This window comes from Vipera berus, assembly GCF_964194415.1.
Source record: "Vipera berus genome assembly, chromosome: 3".
NCBI classification, from domain to species: Eukaryota; Metazoa; Chordata; class Lepidosauria; order Squamata; family Viperidae; genus Vipera; species Vipera berus.
The window spans coordinates 114,171,663-114,188,503 of record NC_138204.1 but is presented as its reverse complement, the minus strand read 5'-3'; the positions used below and the strand labels follow the sequence as shown (position 1 = coordinate 114,188,503).

General features: G+C 43.3%; 1 protein-coding gene across 1 annotated transcript in view; it reads right to left on the bottom strand.

The window, feature by feature from the left end:
* Window positions 1-213: 213 nt before the first annotated feature.
* The window catches only part of TNR (tenascin R), a gene marked incomplete at both ends in the record, with an annotated part of 123,823 nt that continues 107,195 nt past the window's right edge, over window positions 214-16,841 (bottom strand). Inside the window, 4 exons of the mRNA XM_081322559.1 lie at window positions 214-333; window positions 4,872-5,035; window positions 9,996-10,157; window positions 12,654-12,750. Of these exons, the coding sequence (XP_081178685.1) occupies window positions 214-333; window positions 4,872-5,035; window positions 9,996-10,157; window positions 12,654-12,750 (543 nt within the window). The remainder of the gene's footprint in view (window positions 334-4,871; window positions 5,036-9,995; window positions 10,158-12,653; window positions 12,751-16,841) is intronic.

Sequence of the window (16,841 nt, the reverse complement as noted above, 5' to 3'; positions counted from 1 at the left end):
GGGCAGGAGCCCAATAGGAGCTCCTAGGAATGATAGCAAGCATTATGGTTGTTCTTTTATCAAAGTTAGTCAGCCCTCTGGGGTATCATGGTGTTCCTCAGCCCTCAGCATGGAGCAGGCTTCTACCTCAGTTTTACTTTTGTTCTTTTCATATTGTAAAATACAAAATACATGACAGAAAAGGACTGCATGTCCAGAAGGATTCCTGCCATTTCACAGTTGCACTGATCGGCGTTTCCTCCCCAGGGAGTTGCGATGGTTATACGGCCGCATTTTCATTTCCACAAAAGGTATGGAGAACTCATGTCCTTTCCAGTGATACCAGTTAATACCCTGAGGGGCAAAGAGAGGAAAGGGGATCAATATGCTTGGAATCACTTGCACAGCACCTCTTTCCAGTTATTAGATGCAAATATATCACACTTTTGCAAGCCAAAATATCCCAATAATATGAGCGGGAACTGTTTATAATAATGACAAAACTTTTATCAAACATGTCTAGACATCCTCACCCTTAGGGCTGTAGTATCAACACATATGTAGTACCAAAACATTTCGGCATAAATATTGTGAAGAACCCCTTCATGGATTACTGCCTTGTTGTGGCGAAGGGGCTTGCGTAATTCAATGAAGCTATGAGCTATGCCGTGCAGGGCCACCCAAGACGGAAAGGTCATAGCAGAGAGTTCTGACAAAACGTGATCCACTGGAGAAGGAAATGGCAAACCACTCCAGTATCTTTGCCATGAAAACCCTATGGACAGTACCAAAAGGCAAAACGATATGACGCTGGAATATGAGCCCCTCAGGTCGGAAGGCGTCCAATATGCTACTGGGGAAAAGCAGAGGGCTAGTACTAGTAGCATCAGAAAGAATGAAGCGACTGGGCCAAAGCCGAAAGGATGCTCAGCTGTGGATGTATCTGGTGGTGAAAGGACAGTCCGATGCTGTAAAGATTTTTTCTCCATAGGAACCTGGAATGTAAGATCCATGAATCAAGGCAAGCTGGACGTGGTCAGACAAGAGATGACAAAACTGAATATCGACATCTTAGGAATCAGCGAACGGAATGGGTAAATTTAATTCGGATGACCATCAGGTATACTACTGTGGGCAAGAATCCCTCAGAAGAAATGGAGTAGCCTTCATAGTCAATAAAAAAATAGGAAAAGCAATACTGGGATACAATCCTCAAAATGACAGAATGATCTCAGTTCGAATCCAAGGCAAACCATTCAATATCACAGTAGTCCAAGTCTATGCCCCAACCACCAGTGCTGAAGAGGATGAAATTGACCGGTTCTATGAAGCCCTACAGCACCTTATAGAACTAACACCCAAAAATGATGTCCTTATCATCATGGGGGATTGGAATGCTAAAGTAGGAAGCCAAAACATAACCGGAATAACAAGCACGTTTGGCCTTGGAGTATAAAATGAAGCAGAGCAAAGGCTGATAGAATTTTGTCAAGAGAATACGATGGTCATAGCAAACACTCTTTTCCAACAACCCAAGAGACGGCTTTACACATGGACATCACCAGACGGTCAACACAGAAATCAGATTGACTATATGCTCTGCAGCCAAAGATGGAGAAGCTCTATACAGTCAGTAAAAACAAGACCAGGAGCTGACTGTGGCTCAGACCATGAGCTTCTTGTTGCAAAGTTTAGGCTTAAATTAAAGAAAGTAGGGAAAAGCGCTAGGCCAGTCAGGTATGAATTAAATCATATCCCTGTTGAATATACAGTAGAGGTGACAAATAGATTTAAGGAATTAGATCTGATAGACAGAGTGCCTGAAGAACTATGGACAGAGGTTCGCAACATTGTACAACAGGTAGCAACCAAAACCATCCCAAAGAAAAAGAAATGCAAGAAAGCAAAATGGCTGTCTGAGGAAGCTTTGCAAATAGCTGAGGAAAGGAGGGAAGCGAAAGGCAAGGGAGAAAAAGAAAGATATTCCCAATTAAATGCAGAATTCCAAAGAATAGCTAGAAGAGATAAGAATGCCTTCTTAAATGAACAATGCAAAGAAACAGAAGAAAACAATAGAATAGGGAGGACCAGAGATCTTTTCAAGAAAATTGGAGAGATGAAAGGAACGTTTCATGCAAAAATGGGCATGATAAAGGACCAAAATGGCAGGGACCTAACAGAGGCAGAAGAGATTAAGAAGAGGTGGCAAAATTACACAGAAGAACTATACAAGAATGAGCTTAACGTCCCTGATAATCACAATGAGGTGGTCACTGACCTCGAGCCAGACATCCTAGAATGTGAAGTAAAGTGGGCCTTAGAAAAGCTGAGCAACAACAAAGCTAGTGGAGGTGACAGTATTCCAGCTGAGCTATTCAAAATCTTAAAAGACGATGCAGTAATAGTGCTACACTCAATTTGCCAGCAAATTTGGAAAACTCAACAGTGGCCACAGGATTGGAAAAGATCAGTTTACATTCCAATTTCAAAGAAAGGCAGTGCCAAAGAATGTTCAAACTATTGCACCATTGCACTCATTTCTCATGCTAGTAAAGTTATGCTTAAAATTCTACAAGCTAGACTCCAGCAGTATGTGGATCGAGAACTACCAGAAGTACAGGCAGGATTTCGAAGAGGCAGAGGAACTAGAGATCAAATTGCTAACATACGCTGGATCATGGAGAAAGCTAGAGAGTTCCAGAAAAACATCTACTTCTGCTTCATTGACTATGCTAAAGCCTTTGATTGTGTGGATCATAACAAACTCTGGCAAGTCCTTAAAGTGATGGGCATACCAGACCATCTTATTTGTCTCTTGAGAAATCTATATGCGGGCCAAGAAGCAACAGTGAGAACTGGACACGGAACACTGATTGGTTCAAAATTGGGAAAGGAGTCCGGCAAGGCTGTATACTGTCGCCTTGCCTATTTAACTTATATGCAGAGCACATCATGAGAAAGGCAGGGCTAGATGAATCAAAAGTTGGAATTAAGATTGCCGGAAGAAACATCAACAACCTAAGATATGCAGATGATACCACTCTAATGGCAGAAAGTGAAGAAGAACTAAAGAGCCTCTTGTTGCGGGTGAAGAAGGAGAGTGCAAAACTTGGGTTGAAACTAAACATTAAGAAAACCAAGATCATGGCATCTGGCCCTCTCAATTCCTGGCAAATAGATGGGGAAGAAATGGAGGTAGTGACAGATTTTATTTTCCTGGGCTCCAAGATCACCGCAGATGGGGACTGTAGCAAAGAAATTAAAAGACGCTTGCTCCTTGGGAGGAGAGCCATGGCAAATCTAGACAGCACACTAAAAAGCAGAGACATCACCCTGTCAACAAAAGTGCGTATAGTCAAGGCTATGGTCTTCCCAGTTGCAATGTATGGCAGTGAAAGCTGGACCATAAGAAAGGCTGAGCGCCAAAGAATTGAAGCCTTTGAACTATGGTGCTGGAGAAGACTCCTGCGAGTCCCTTGGACTGCAAGGCGATCAAACCGGTCAGTCCTAGAGGAGATCAACCCTGACTGCTCTTTAGAAGGCCAGATCCTTAAGCTAAAACTCAAATACTTTGGCCACCTAATGAGAAGGAAGGACTCATTGGAGAAGAGCCTAATGCTGGGAAAGATTGAGGGCAAGAGAAGAAGGGGACGACAGAGGATGAGGTGGCTGGATGGAGTCACTGAAGCAGTAGGCGTGAGCCTAGATGGACTCCAGAAGATGGTAGAGGACAGGAAGGCCTGGAGGAACATTGTCCATAGGGTCGCGATGGGTCGGACACGACTTCGCAACTAACAACAACATTGTGAAGAATGAGGTGTCAAACAAAAGTCCACTCTGGGCTGCAGATAAAAAGATTATATTTTTATTTACTGTATATAATCTGTAAGTAGAAAATAAGGATAGCCACCTAAGGTGGATAAGAGATCATTTGGGCTTGTTATTTTAGTTGTCATTACCACTCCAGAATGCATATAATTTTATTATTTTGTAAGAACCAGAATTAACTAAGCAAAACAAGATATAAACATTCCATCCATAACCACATTCAATCTTAAGACACTTTTTAATTTTTTTCTCCATATATATCTCCTCAACATACAGACTACTAGTGCATTTAAAATATGGAGACTTTTTTTCCTGCTGTGTTTAATTCTCTTCAAGGGATGTCCTTTTATGGCGAATGGAATTTGTATATTCAAACTTATATTTTACCTGGACTGTGGTTTAATGCAGTGCAGAATTCTAATTCTTCCAAACTTTTGCCTTATTCTCTGTTTTTTAAATATAATCTTTATTTATTTTAAAACAGTTTCCTAAAGCTCTAAATATAAAGCCTTATGTAATTTTTAGGAAATAAGTGTTTGTATTAGTACAACAACAATAGTATTAATAACAAATCCCAGGCATGGGGAAAAGGTAAACCCTGACCATACTGATAACATTTTTTTTCCATACTAGGGTTTTTGCTCTATGGTGTGTTGCTTTCAAACTGTAAGTAGCCTATGAAAGTACTTTGCTGCAATGGCACCATCAGTAGATATTTGGGCTGGAAGAAAATCATGTAGATTGGGGTGAGAGCCAGATGAGTCTCTCTTCTCCATAGATATTATTTGCTATTGTTGTTGTTGTTGTTTTAAAAAAGCTTTTGGCATTTGTTGAAAATGTAAACTGCCATTTGTTTTTAGTTATGAGGGGTTCTTGGTGCTCTCTGAGCTTCTTTTCTTGCAGATGTACCCAAATTAGGTAACATAATCAGTGCTACTATTTAATCTGATCCCTGAAACTAATCATATGTAAATGATGAACTGTCAGGCTTATCACTCACTCTTATAACCTTTTCAGAAGAAAATAAGGTCTTGCAAACAGTACTGTACCCATCCTGCTCTTACCTGGCTGTGTCGGGATTCACCATATTTACCATTGAGGTTGGTTCGATGGCAGTTTTTATACCACCAGGCCCCTTTGTATGACATAGCACAGTTTGTAACAGCAACATCATTGTCTCTGTCTTTGGTGGAAAATGGACGTCCCTGATGATAGCTGAGTGAATCCCCTGCAAAATAAAGCATCACCTTAATTTTTTCCATCTTTCTCTTGAAGGGACAACAAAGGATTGATATATCCATGCTGGTTTCCTGAGAACTACAATAATGTTCAAGAACTATAATAAAGTGGACTATCCCAGTCTGATTCCGGAGCTAAGAATTTAAATGTCTTCACAGCATGTGCTCAGTTGCTCAGGTGCCCATCATCAAACAATATTTGCTAAGTGATGTACTTATATGTGAATCATATAATAATAATTACAGCTAATATTTTTATCTTTCTGTAGGCAGATAAGTCTTAAGAAGACTAGAGATGATTCTTGTAATGTACTGGCCTTTTGTTATACTGAAAGTACTTGCTTGTCTGTATCGTTTGTTAATTGCTCTATTCACGTGTATGTTGTAACAGTTGCTGGGCTGGCCCAGACTGGTTGTCTCCAGCTGGCTACGTAGGTCTTTGGGTGGGAAACCACTGCTTTAAACCTACTGGTCACCGCCTATCGACCAACTGTGTAAATAGCTGCACAACAGCTCTTACGTTGCTTCTGTTATGTTCTGACCTTCAATAAAGCCTGTTGCTGTATTGAACCTTCCGTCTCGCTCAATGCCTGCAAAGAACTGGCTACACAACACTGGCGACAAAAGTGGGATGTGCTGCTTCATCGTAAGAGCCTGAAGTCACTAGGGGGTGAGACCAGCATAGAGCCTGGTAGGGAACAGCATTCCCCCCCCCTCGGTCTGTCTAGCAAGCCATGCTGGAGAACACCCCGCCCTGAGGATCTGTCCCAGGGCCTACACAGAAGCCAGTAGCATGAGGCAATATGACACATGAGCCGTGAAGACTACGCACCATGGCGAAGGTCGGAAAGCTCGAGGAATTTGACGTGACACACCTGGAGAGATGGTCGTCCTGCATTTTCTGTGTGGAGAACTACCTGCATGCAAATCAAGTCAGCGAAGATAGGCTGAAGGCTGCAACCCTCCTCTGCATGTGCGGCCCAGCCACCTTTGATATCGCCAAGAACTTGGTCGCCCTGGTGCTACTGGAAACCGTCACGTATGCTGACCTCAAGAAAAAACTGCACAACCATTTTGAGCCTAAGCTATCGGTGATAGCATGGAGGCACGCCTTCGAACAACGTGAACAACCCGGCGAGTCAGCGACCAAATTCATCATAGCGCTGCATCACAATGAACAAGCAGACACCTCAAATTCTGTCGCCACGAATGTTGAGGTGGTCTATCTTCCTTTTGGCCTACGACTACAGGCTGGTTCACAAACCCGGCAAAGAAATGGGCCACGCAGATGGCCTTAGCAGATTGCCATTGCCACACGTGGAGCCGGATCCAGCTCCAGCTGCATGCATTTTAGCAATACAAGATTTGCCAGAGTTTCCCCTACATGTGGGAGATGTCGCTGCAGAAACGGCAGCTGACAAAATCCTGAGTCGCGTGTTGGCTTGGATTCACATAGGATTGCTGGAAAATAGAGGGGACCCTGAGTTCCAGAGTTTTTTCAGTCAGAAAAATGAGCTTTCGGCTCACAAGGGATGCATTCTTTGGGGCAGCAGGTTTGTAGTCCCCAGTTCACTCAGGCCCAGGGTTCTCCGATCTCTGCATGAAGGCCATCTGGGCATCGTCTGGATGAAGGCACTGGCAAAGAGCTACCTCTGGTGGCCAGGGCTAGATAAAGCTATTGAGGCCCAAGTACACGGGTGTTACACATGTCAGCAGTCCAAACCAGAGATGCTGCAAGCCCCTGTCCACCGATGGGAGGAAATGCACACACCGTGGTCAAGAATCCATGTAGATTTTGCTGGGCCCTTTAAGGGACAGTTGTTTTTAATAGTGGTCAACAGCCACTCTAAATGGTTGGAGGTGGTTCCAATTTCCAATTTAACTACTGCAGGGACCATCCAGATGTTGTGGTCACTGTTTGCAATGGATGGGCTTTCAGACGTCATAGTCTCCAACAACGGAGCCCAGTTCACTGTGGCAGAATTCCAGGCCTTTCTCAGGGCCAACCTTATAAGGCATGCCACGTTGACTCCCTTTCACCCATTGTCGAACGGGCAGGCAGAATGGATGGTTCGTAAAACCAAAGAATCACTCAAATGTATTACTACAGGGGACTGGCACCACAGGCTGGCCGATTTCTTGTTATGCCAGCATACAATGCCTTGCACAGCTACAGGCAAGAGCTCCTCAGAGCTTCACTGGGGCAAGAGGCTAATAACCAAACTGGACAGACTGCACCTCGATAGAGTAGCCTCTGATATGGCACATCCAAAAGCACCTAGGAATTTACAGGTGGGGGACCAGGTTTGGACCCGGAACTACGGGCAAGGGCAGTTGTGGGTGCCAGCAAAAGTTGTCAAGGTGTCTGGACCACTCTCCTTCGAGGTGGTCCTGGAAGATGGGCAAGTCATTTGCTGACATGTTGATCAGTTGCGCCAGTGACTAACAGAGCAGTCACTGGCTCAGGACTCCCAAGGGAAGCAGACCTGGAGTCCACAACCAGCAGAGCAGTTTGTACACTCTGAGACATTTCATGCACAAGAGAATGGGGATGGGGCCGTAAAAGTGCTTTCCCCGACGTGACCATAGTCATCCAACACCCAGTAGTAGCCTTGCCGATTTTGCAGCACATTTAGACTTTGGTTTGGGCCAACCGGGAAGAGGCCAGCCTAAGGGACTCGAGTAGTTTTGACTCCACCGAACTGCAGAGCCCAGGCCTACCCAGCACGGCAGGCGAACCGGTAGACCGGGAGATTCCGGCAACCCCCTGATGCTCCGAACGAGTACCTACAAGACTTCATAACTAAATGAATGTGTGTGCTATCCAGGGGGAAGGGGTGTAATGTACTGGCCTTTTGTTATGCTGAAAGTACTTGCTTGTCTGTATTGTTTGTTAATTGCTCTAGTCACATATATGTTGTAACGGTTGCTGGGCTGACCCAGACTGGTTGTCTCCAGCCAGCTAAGTAGGTTTTTGGGCAGGAAACCACTGCTTTAAACCTATTGGTCGCTGCCTATTGGCCAACCATATAAATAGCTGTGCAGCAGCTCCTATGTTGCTTCTGTTATGTTCTGACCTTCAATAAAGCCTCTTGCTGTTTTGAACCTTCTGTCTTGCTCAATGCCTGCAAGAACTGGCTACACAGCAAATCTAATATTTTGAAGGGCAACATAATATAGTTAGAAATGACTGCCGAGTCCTACAAAAATTTCCACCAAAGATGGCAAAACGGAGCTACTTAAATCTCCTGGGAATACAGTCTAACTCTGTACCTTTCTTATCCTTCTGTGTCACAACCATTTCTATAGTGGTTTTTCTGTCTCTTGGCAGCTGAAATAAGATTGTTATGTGGCTTCAAGTATTGTACTATGATGAACAGAGTATCAGCCCATATAAACAGTGTTGATCTTCTGTGCAGTTGTGGAAATTGGACCAAATTAAACAGTGGCAACATCAGGATTTTAAGAACGAATTGTTGCATGTAAATGGCTTGTAATGGGACATCATGGCTGTACTGTAAACAGATAGCACTTGGCTATTTATTTTTGTTAGGAAGAGAGGACAGCTGAACATATTGGCGTAAAATAGTAGCTTTCAGAGTAGGTGGCTACATCCTCCAATACACATCTTGCTCCAATACATATGCATATTTTATGCTGGTTTTTAGGATCCTTAAGGACTGCAGTGTTATATGAGTAGCATTTTCAGCTTTTGAGACAACTGAGGTACTGGAACAACTGATTAAACTTTTTAAAACTAAAAAATACTATTACTTTCTATAGAATTTGTTCTATAGAAATTGATTATGGAATCAATTTGATATGCAAATGTTAAGGGGTCTAGGACAACTTGCCACAGCCAACTCACCCTGGCTCTCTTGCCCTGGCCATCTCAACTGGGACAACTCACTGCAGGACAAATCAATGCAGAACAATTCAAGAGAGAGACAAGAGAATTGCAGTGGGCCTTGTCTTTCTTTAAACTTGAATCTTCTCAAATTAGAAGTCCTCGAGGCTGGGGTGAGTCAGAGCCTGGAATCACAGCAGCTCATTGGCCAAGCACTCCTGGGTACTCCCTGCAGAGATCCAGGCCTAAAGCATGGTGCACCTGTGAGAGAAGGCCCACCACCGCTGCCATTTCTTCCAAGCACACCCACTGTGAGGACCAGCTGCTCTGCTGACATCCAGGCACTGGTCCCTTGTCTCCAGCCTTGCCAAATGCTCAGGGCTGGAAGGAGAAGTGATGGGCTCAGGGCTCTTTGGGATCTTCGTTTTAAAAAGGGTCGCAAATTTCTCTGGGGCTATTTACTCAGCCAGAAAGAATTCCTAGTTGGTCCAGTGGCATTTTCCTGGCCAGTCAATGGAAGATTCCTTGGAGATTCCTGGGATTGACCCATTTGTCCCCACTCTGCCACAAGGATCCAAAAGAAGAAGAAGAAAAGGACTGACAGCAGCAGCCTTCAGGCTAGTCTAGAGAAAAGGGTGACATGGTAGCAGTGTTTCAATATCTTAGGGGCTGTCACAAAAAAGGGGGGGATGTCAACATATTCTCCAAAGCACCTGAAGGTGGGACAAGGAGCAATGGATGGAAACTAAAACCTAAAACTAAGGAGAAATTTCCTGACAGAACAATTAACCAGTGGAATGACTTGCCTCCAGAAGCTGTGGGTGCTTCAATACTAGAGATTTTTAAAAGGAGATTGGACAACCATTTGTCTGAAATGGTACAGGGTTTCCTGCTTGAGTAGGGGGTTGAACTAGAAGACCTCCCTTCCAATTCTGTTATTCTGAAGAAGAGAATGAATGGGAATGATGTCAAGGAAGTGGTTCTAAGGGTTGAAAGCCCATAGATTAGTTCCTTTCCCTCTCCCCCATCCTTCATTCTCCCTGCTCCATAAGAAGACCTGTTGAGATAGTGTGGGATGGGAGGAGTAATTTTTAAAGGCATACCAGCAGTGCCATTATATTCCCCTATCCGGAGCTTGTACAGATTCCTGGCATCTCCAATGGAAAACTTGTCATAATAGGCATAAGTTGTTTCTTGACCATCTCTCATATCTATTCGTAGTTCATAGCGCCCTTGTGATGTGATCTTGTGCATATTATCTAGCCCTGGAGAGAACATAAACAGAACATAAGCAGAGATTTTATAAGACTTTGTATCTAGAAATCTGTAAACAATGAATAATGGAATTCATATTTCAGATGGTATTTCTGTCTTTGGTTATATTTTATCATTTATTATATTGTTGTATTCAGGAAAGTATTTATGAAAATAAAAACCAATAAAATGTAAAAATATTTCATTGGTTGTGTTAAAGATACTAGTCTCCTTTGAAAGATCCAAATAAGTCTCTACAATATTTTTTATAGTAGGTTACTATTTCATTTATATGTTAATAAGCATACTGGGTATCTGATTTGGAAACCTCTTCCAAAGCCAACTTGATGAACTTGCTGTATGGGTGTGAAGGCTGCTTTTACAGTAGAATGACTATTAAAAACAACAATAACACTGATCCACTGGCCTAGCCTTTTGAGGAAGGGATAGTTTATTTCTTTACCACATCCAGAAATTTTTCATGATGGTTCTAGAAAGCTCTTTATGCTGTATGTCAAGCTGTTTTTGCCGGACTGGTATTGGTATCCTCCTCTTATATTTTATTTATTTTATTTTTATTTTAATCCCATTTATATCCCGCCCTTCTCTGAAGACTCAGGGCGGCTTACAATCTAAGAAGCACAAATCAATGTGCTTAGCAATAGCCTTCATTCTATGTATACGCCTGCTTATTAGGGCTTTCGCCCCCCCCCCAAGTGGCATTATTACAAAGTCAGCTTATTGCCCCCAACAATCTGGGTCCTCATTTTACCTACCTCGGAAGGATGGAAGGCTGAGTCAACCTTGAGCCTGGTGGGACTCGAACCTGCACTAATTGCAGGCAGCTGGTGTTACTTAAGGAGGCATTAGCCCACTGCTCCACTATGGGGAACTGATCAGCATACACGTCCATGAATTTTCCAAGATCATGAAATCCTCAGGGCACAGAGATTATTTAATGAATATCATTACACTTATCTTAAACCAATTTATTCCAATAATCTGTTTTGTATGTTTCCCTCACTGAAATTCATGACTATGCTGAAAAATTCTCTAGTGATTCTCCTATCCTGCCCCTTTAAACACAGAAGCTATTAATCTCTCTCTCTGTCCCCACGTTTTCCCTCTCAGATGGATTTGCAGATTTTTTTGTGGGAATGGGTGAGAAATGTTGAGGGAGAGGTCAAGGAACCATATGTTTTAATCTTCTAGGGAGAGACAAAGAAATCTGACAGCAAGTTAAAGAGCAAAATCCTGCTACCTCAATGAAATGAAGAAACATAACCAGCAGAATCTCTTTTCTGCTATTCCAGGCATAGAAAAGGAATAGTTTGACTCCTTAATAAATTCCTTCCACAGGACTAAAGGAGACAATGAAGTGAAAAATGAAATACAATTTTTTTTACCAAAATGCCCATCCAGAATACATTAGTCATAAATTAAAAACTACGGTTGTTGGTAAAAGGGAGAGTTAGAGCTACCTTTCATGATCAAATAAGTTTGCCAATTTGGTTCTTTGTTTTATGGAAGAGGAATAGTTAATACATCAAATCAAATCAAATTCTCCTCCACAGATCCAGGCATATTTATTAGGCTAAATGGATACTGAACATTTGTGTACAGCAGATGGCAGCATCTACTTGATCTTGGTTGTTTCTAAGGCAGTGTTGAACCTGGTTAAGACTTGGAAGGGAAATCATTAAGAAATCCAAAGGCTGCAGGGTAGATTGGGAATCTGGGGAAAAAAACTCTAGTGCATTACTGACCAAAAATTTATATAGCCATATCTGTATAGCTACCTTGAGTCAGACTCAGATTGAGAGAATCTTTATTTTTATAGAGCGCAGCCAGATTAGGAATTAGCATCTTCTCAGCAAAGACTTTTTGGGGGGATATTGTGTTTAATGTAGTATATAGTCTGTCACAGAAGAACAGAGTTCTCTGTAGTAAAGGAATTCATTTAATTATGTCCTACTGATATTTCCTTATAATACACTAAGGTAGGGCTAGGACGTATATTGTGCTTCCTGTACAATTGCCTGTTGGAAGGAATATAAACTTAATGCACAATAACGCCTTGGCGTAGGCTTGTCTTTCAGCAGATACTATAATGCTGTATAACTGCATGTGATACAATTAAAAGTATATGTGTAGAACACAATGATTCCATGTCATCTGAACAAAGAATTTGATCAACACATTCTATGGAAGCAAAAGGGCAATTTGGATTGCCATGTTACCTGCACAGTAAGGTAGAAGCAAAGAACCCATTTTATGTGCTTTCATAGCATGTGGTTTGTCATTAATAAAAATCAGAACAAAAAATGAATAAAGCTGGCAAGCCAACCAAACTATTTGTCGAGGCAGAGAAAACCATGATTAAAATGGGTGATTGGGGAGAAGGGGAGACAGAGAAAATGTGTATATGTTTTCAGATGCTATGATGAGCAGATATCTAGTTTCTCCATAGACAGAGTCAGTGGCAAACAAAATTAGCAATTTGTTACCCAGCCAGAACTCATCCTCTAGGTTTCCAAAGCCAGTGCGATAGTCTGCCCATTTGCGAAAGAAATCAGTCAATCCATTGTGTCTTCTCTGGAAGACCTGCAAGGAAAGATCAAGGTGAAAGATACTGTAAGACAGGGGTGTCAAACTCGATTTCCTTGAGGGCTGCATCAGGGTTGTGGTTGACTTTGGGGGGCCAGGGTGGGCATAGTGGGGGTGGGTGTGGCAGGGTGGGCATGGGTGTGGCCACCTCAACATTGCTTATATTGGGGCACCTGTAGTGGCCTGGGCGGGGCTGGGTGGATCCATTGTCTCCAGCCGAGGAAGGTGAGACCAGGATGAGCACTATACCCTTCTCCATCACAGGAGCCTTGCTGTCCCTCTTAAGCCATGCAGAGTACTCCCAGTGATGTGGGTTACCCGGAGCCCTGGGCAATGGAGGGCAAGGACCCAGTCCAGCCTTTCTCATGGGGGCACCCGGTTGTGCTTCTCTCCTCAAGGCTGCTGCTGATTGGCTCACTCTCCTTTGAATCCAAAGCATCCTCAGCGATAGGATGGAAGACCACGAGGAGAGGTCAGGAGGATGGGACAAGGGGATGGCAAAAGGGCAGCAGGGCTGCTCGTGGCCATGTGCTAAGGCAGGACTTCCCTCAGACTTTTCCTCCCTCTCATTATAATCTTCCTTCCTTCCTTAATTCTGTCCTTACCTTCCTTCCTTCCCTCTCTCCCTCCCTCCCTTCTTCTCACCTCTTTCCTTCCTCCATGCTCAGGAAGGGCTGATGGGAGGGGGAGAGATTGCTACCAGCGTCCATGCTGCTGCCGGACGTCGCTATCCCACGGGGCGGGGCAGGCTGCAAGGTTAGGTCAGTGAGCAGGCCATGGAGGTGCTGATGGGAGAGAGGGGTGATGCTAATCTACAACCTGGTTGCATCCGTCAAAGCCAGAACATACTCAGTCTTAGATCCACAGGGTAGCCCTGGAACCAGCGAGGAGCTGCCCTGCCGCCTCTGCCCCATCCCTGAGTGTGCACACAGGAGAACCAGCGCTGGCGTCCTGGGTGAAGTCAGCCTGCAGGCCAAGACATTAAGCAGGGTTGCCAGACTCCACTTGCATGCATGCCCAGGGCGCAGGGCAGGGGTGCTCCATCGTTGGTTCCAGGGCTGCCCCATGGATCTAAGGCTGAACATGTTCTGGCTTTGATGGCTGGCACCAGGTTGTAGATCAGTGCCCGGTCAGCCTGGGCTGGGCCAAGTTGCCACGGGCCGGTCCTTTGCTGTTTCCAGAGCAGGTCCCTGGGCCAGACAGAACCACATGGTGGGTCGGATCTGGCCCACGGGCCTTGTGTTTGACATGTCTGCTGTAAGAAATGAGAAGATTTGCAATATGTCTTGCAGGAAGATGTGTGATATTTCTAAGAGAAAACCTCAAAGGGAAAAAGTTGATGAGTTTAAAATAGACTTAAGAAATTCCAGGGAGTTTCTGAACTAGTTGTACACTTTCCTTACATTCAGTGAAAGAATTTATTTACCAGATTTTTAAACCACTGCATTTTTTCTTTTACTCCAGTCAGTTTATATACAAGACAACAAAACAAGTGAAAAAAAGTAAAACCATGAAAACCATTACCATTGATTTCAGTAAAAAAAAAAAACAACCTTCTGTGCGGAAAAATGGAAAGATTTGGCATTACCCACAATGGAGGAATAATTGGTGGAAGTGACAGAACCTACTGAGATGGACAAACTGACTTCTTTGATTTACATTAATCAATAGCCTGGAAACCCCTTATGGACTTTTTGTGTAAGAAAGAAAATGATTTAATAGCATGGTTTAGATCCGTGGTGGCGAACCTATGGCACACATGCCACAGGTTCAATCAATCAATCAATTTCAACTTCTCGTGGGGAAAAAAAAGATCTCACAAAGTTGGAATTGATTGACTGAGCTTTTTAGTCCCACCCAGTCTGCCGTTACCACCACAGCCATGCCCACCCAATGGGCCATGACCACCCAATTGGCCACGCCCACCCAGCACCCAACGATACATAACTGCGTTTAGGGTTGCACTTTGGGCCCTCGGTCTCTAAAAGGTTCGTCATCACTAGTTTAGATGATTGAAAAGGCTACAGAACGAAAGAAATTAGGATGAAATCTCAGGGGAGAGGTACACAAACACACACAAACATGTTATCTGTTCTTTTTTTATTTAAAATCTTTCAAGAAAAACTATTTAAAAACACTTCAGTGAAGCTATATCAATTAATTAACCAAAAATATTCTGGAATGGCTTGATTTTGACCAACTTCTAGAAGACTGGCATGGTTGGGCATGCTGTCTTCCTGTGGCTTGACCCAAGAGAGAAGTATCTCTTCCTAGCCTCAGCCATTGTAGTGGTGGTAGAGGGAACTATGAGCAATTTTCTCCATATAGTTGATATTAGAATAGATTAATTCTGGTTGAAGGAGGTAGTCCTGAAGATATGAATATTTAATACTGAATGTTGATTATTATCCCTTTTTATCTTTATTGCTATACCAGAAGTTCTATAAACATCTGAAATATGATTCCCCCCCCAACTCTTTTAGGAAATCAGGGATGATTTCTAGATATGTTGTTGGACAACTTCTCAAGTGAATCAACATGATGTGCTAGATCAGGGGTCTTCAAACTTGGTACACTGGCTTAGGAATTCTGGAAGTTGAAGTCCACAAGTCATAAGAGGGCCATGTTTGAAGACCCTTGTGCTAGATGGAACCTAAACTATTTCTGCTCAGCTGTGAGAGCAGCAATAGCAGGATTTTTTAAAAAATTTTTAAGCCACTCCAGCCGGAAAGATGAGCAGCTTTATCTGCGAAAGTTTGAATATGAACTTGAATAAGCAAGCTTTGAAATGGATGGAGTAGGAATGCATTTTTCTTCATGCAGGTTATGTAAGAAATGTTTGAATTTTATGGCTTCACTTGGCTTTACAGTATGTGAGTGGTTTATTGTTACTTTTGCTATCTCTGATCTATCTTTTGAGGATGGCTTTGTTGTTGTTGTGTTGTTAGCTGCGAAGTTGTGTCCGACCCATCGCGACCCTATGGACAACGTTCCTCCAGGCTTTCCTGTCCTCTACCATCTTCTGGAGTCCATTTAAGCTCACGCCTACTGCTTCAGTAACTCCATCCAGCCACCTCATTCTCTGTCGTCCCCTTCTTCTATTGCCCTCAATCTTTCCCAGCATTAGGCTCTTCTCCAGTGAGTCCTTCCTTCTCATTAGGTGGCCAAAGTATTTGAGTTTCAACTTCAGGATCTGGCCTTCTAAAGAGCAGTCAGGGTTGATCTCCTCTAGGACTGACCTGTTTGATCGCCTTGCAGTCCAAGGGACTCGCAGGAGTCTTCTCCAGCACCATAGTTCAAAGGCCTCAATTCTTTGGTGCTCAGACTTTCTTATGGTCCAACTTTCACAGCCATACATTGCAACTGGGAAGACCATAGCCTTGACTATATGGACTTTTGTTGACAGGGTGATGTCTCTGCTTTTTAGTATGCTGTCTAGATTTGCCATTGCTTTCCTCCCCAGGAGCAAGTGTCTTTTAATTTCTTGGCTACAGTCCCCATCTGCAGTGATCTTGGAGCCCAGGAAAATAAAATCTGTCACTACCTCCATTTCTTCTCCATCTATTTGCCAGGAATTGAGAGGGCCGGATGCCATGATCTTGGTTTTCTTAATGTTTAGTTTCAACCCAAGTTTTGCACTCTCCTTCTTCACCCGCAACAAGAGGCTCTTTAGTTCTTCTTCACTTTCTGCCATTAGAGTGGTATCATCTGCAAATTAGGTTGTTGATATTTCTCCCAGCAAACTTAATTCCAACTTTTGATTCATCTAGCCTTGCCTTTCTCATGATGTGCTCTGCATATACCGTAAGTTAAATAGGCAGGGCGATAGTATGCAGCCTTGCTGGACTCCTTTCCCAATTTTGAACCAATCGGTGGTTCCGTATCCAGTTCTCACTGTTGCTTCTTGACCCGCATATAGGTTTCTCAAGAGACAAATGAGATGGTCTGGTACTCCCACCTCTTTAAGAACTTGCCACAGTTTGTTGTGATCCACACAACCAAAGGCTTTATCATAGTCAATGAAGCAGAAGTAAATGTTTTTCTGGAACTGCCTAGCTTTCTCCATGATGCAGCGTATGTTGGCAATT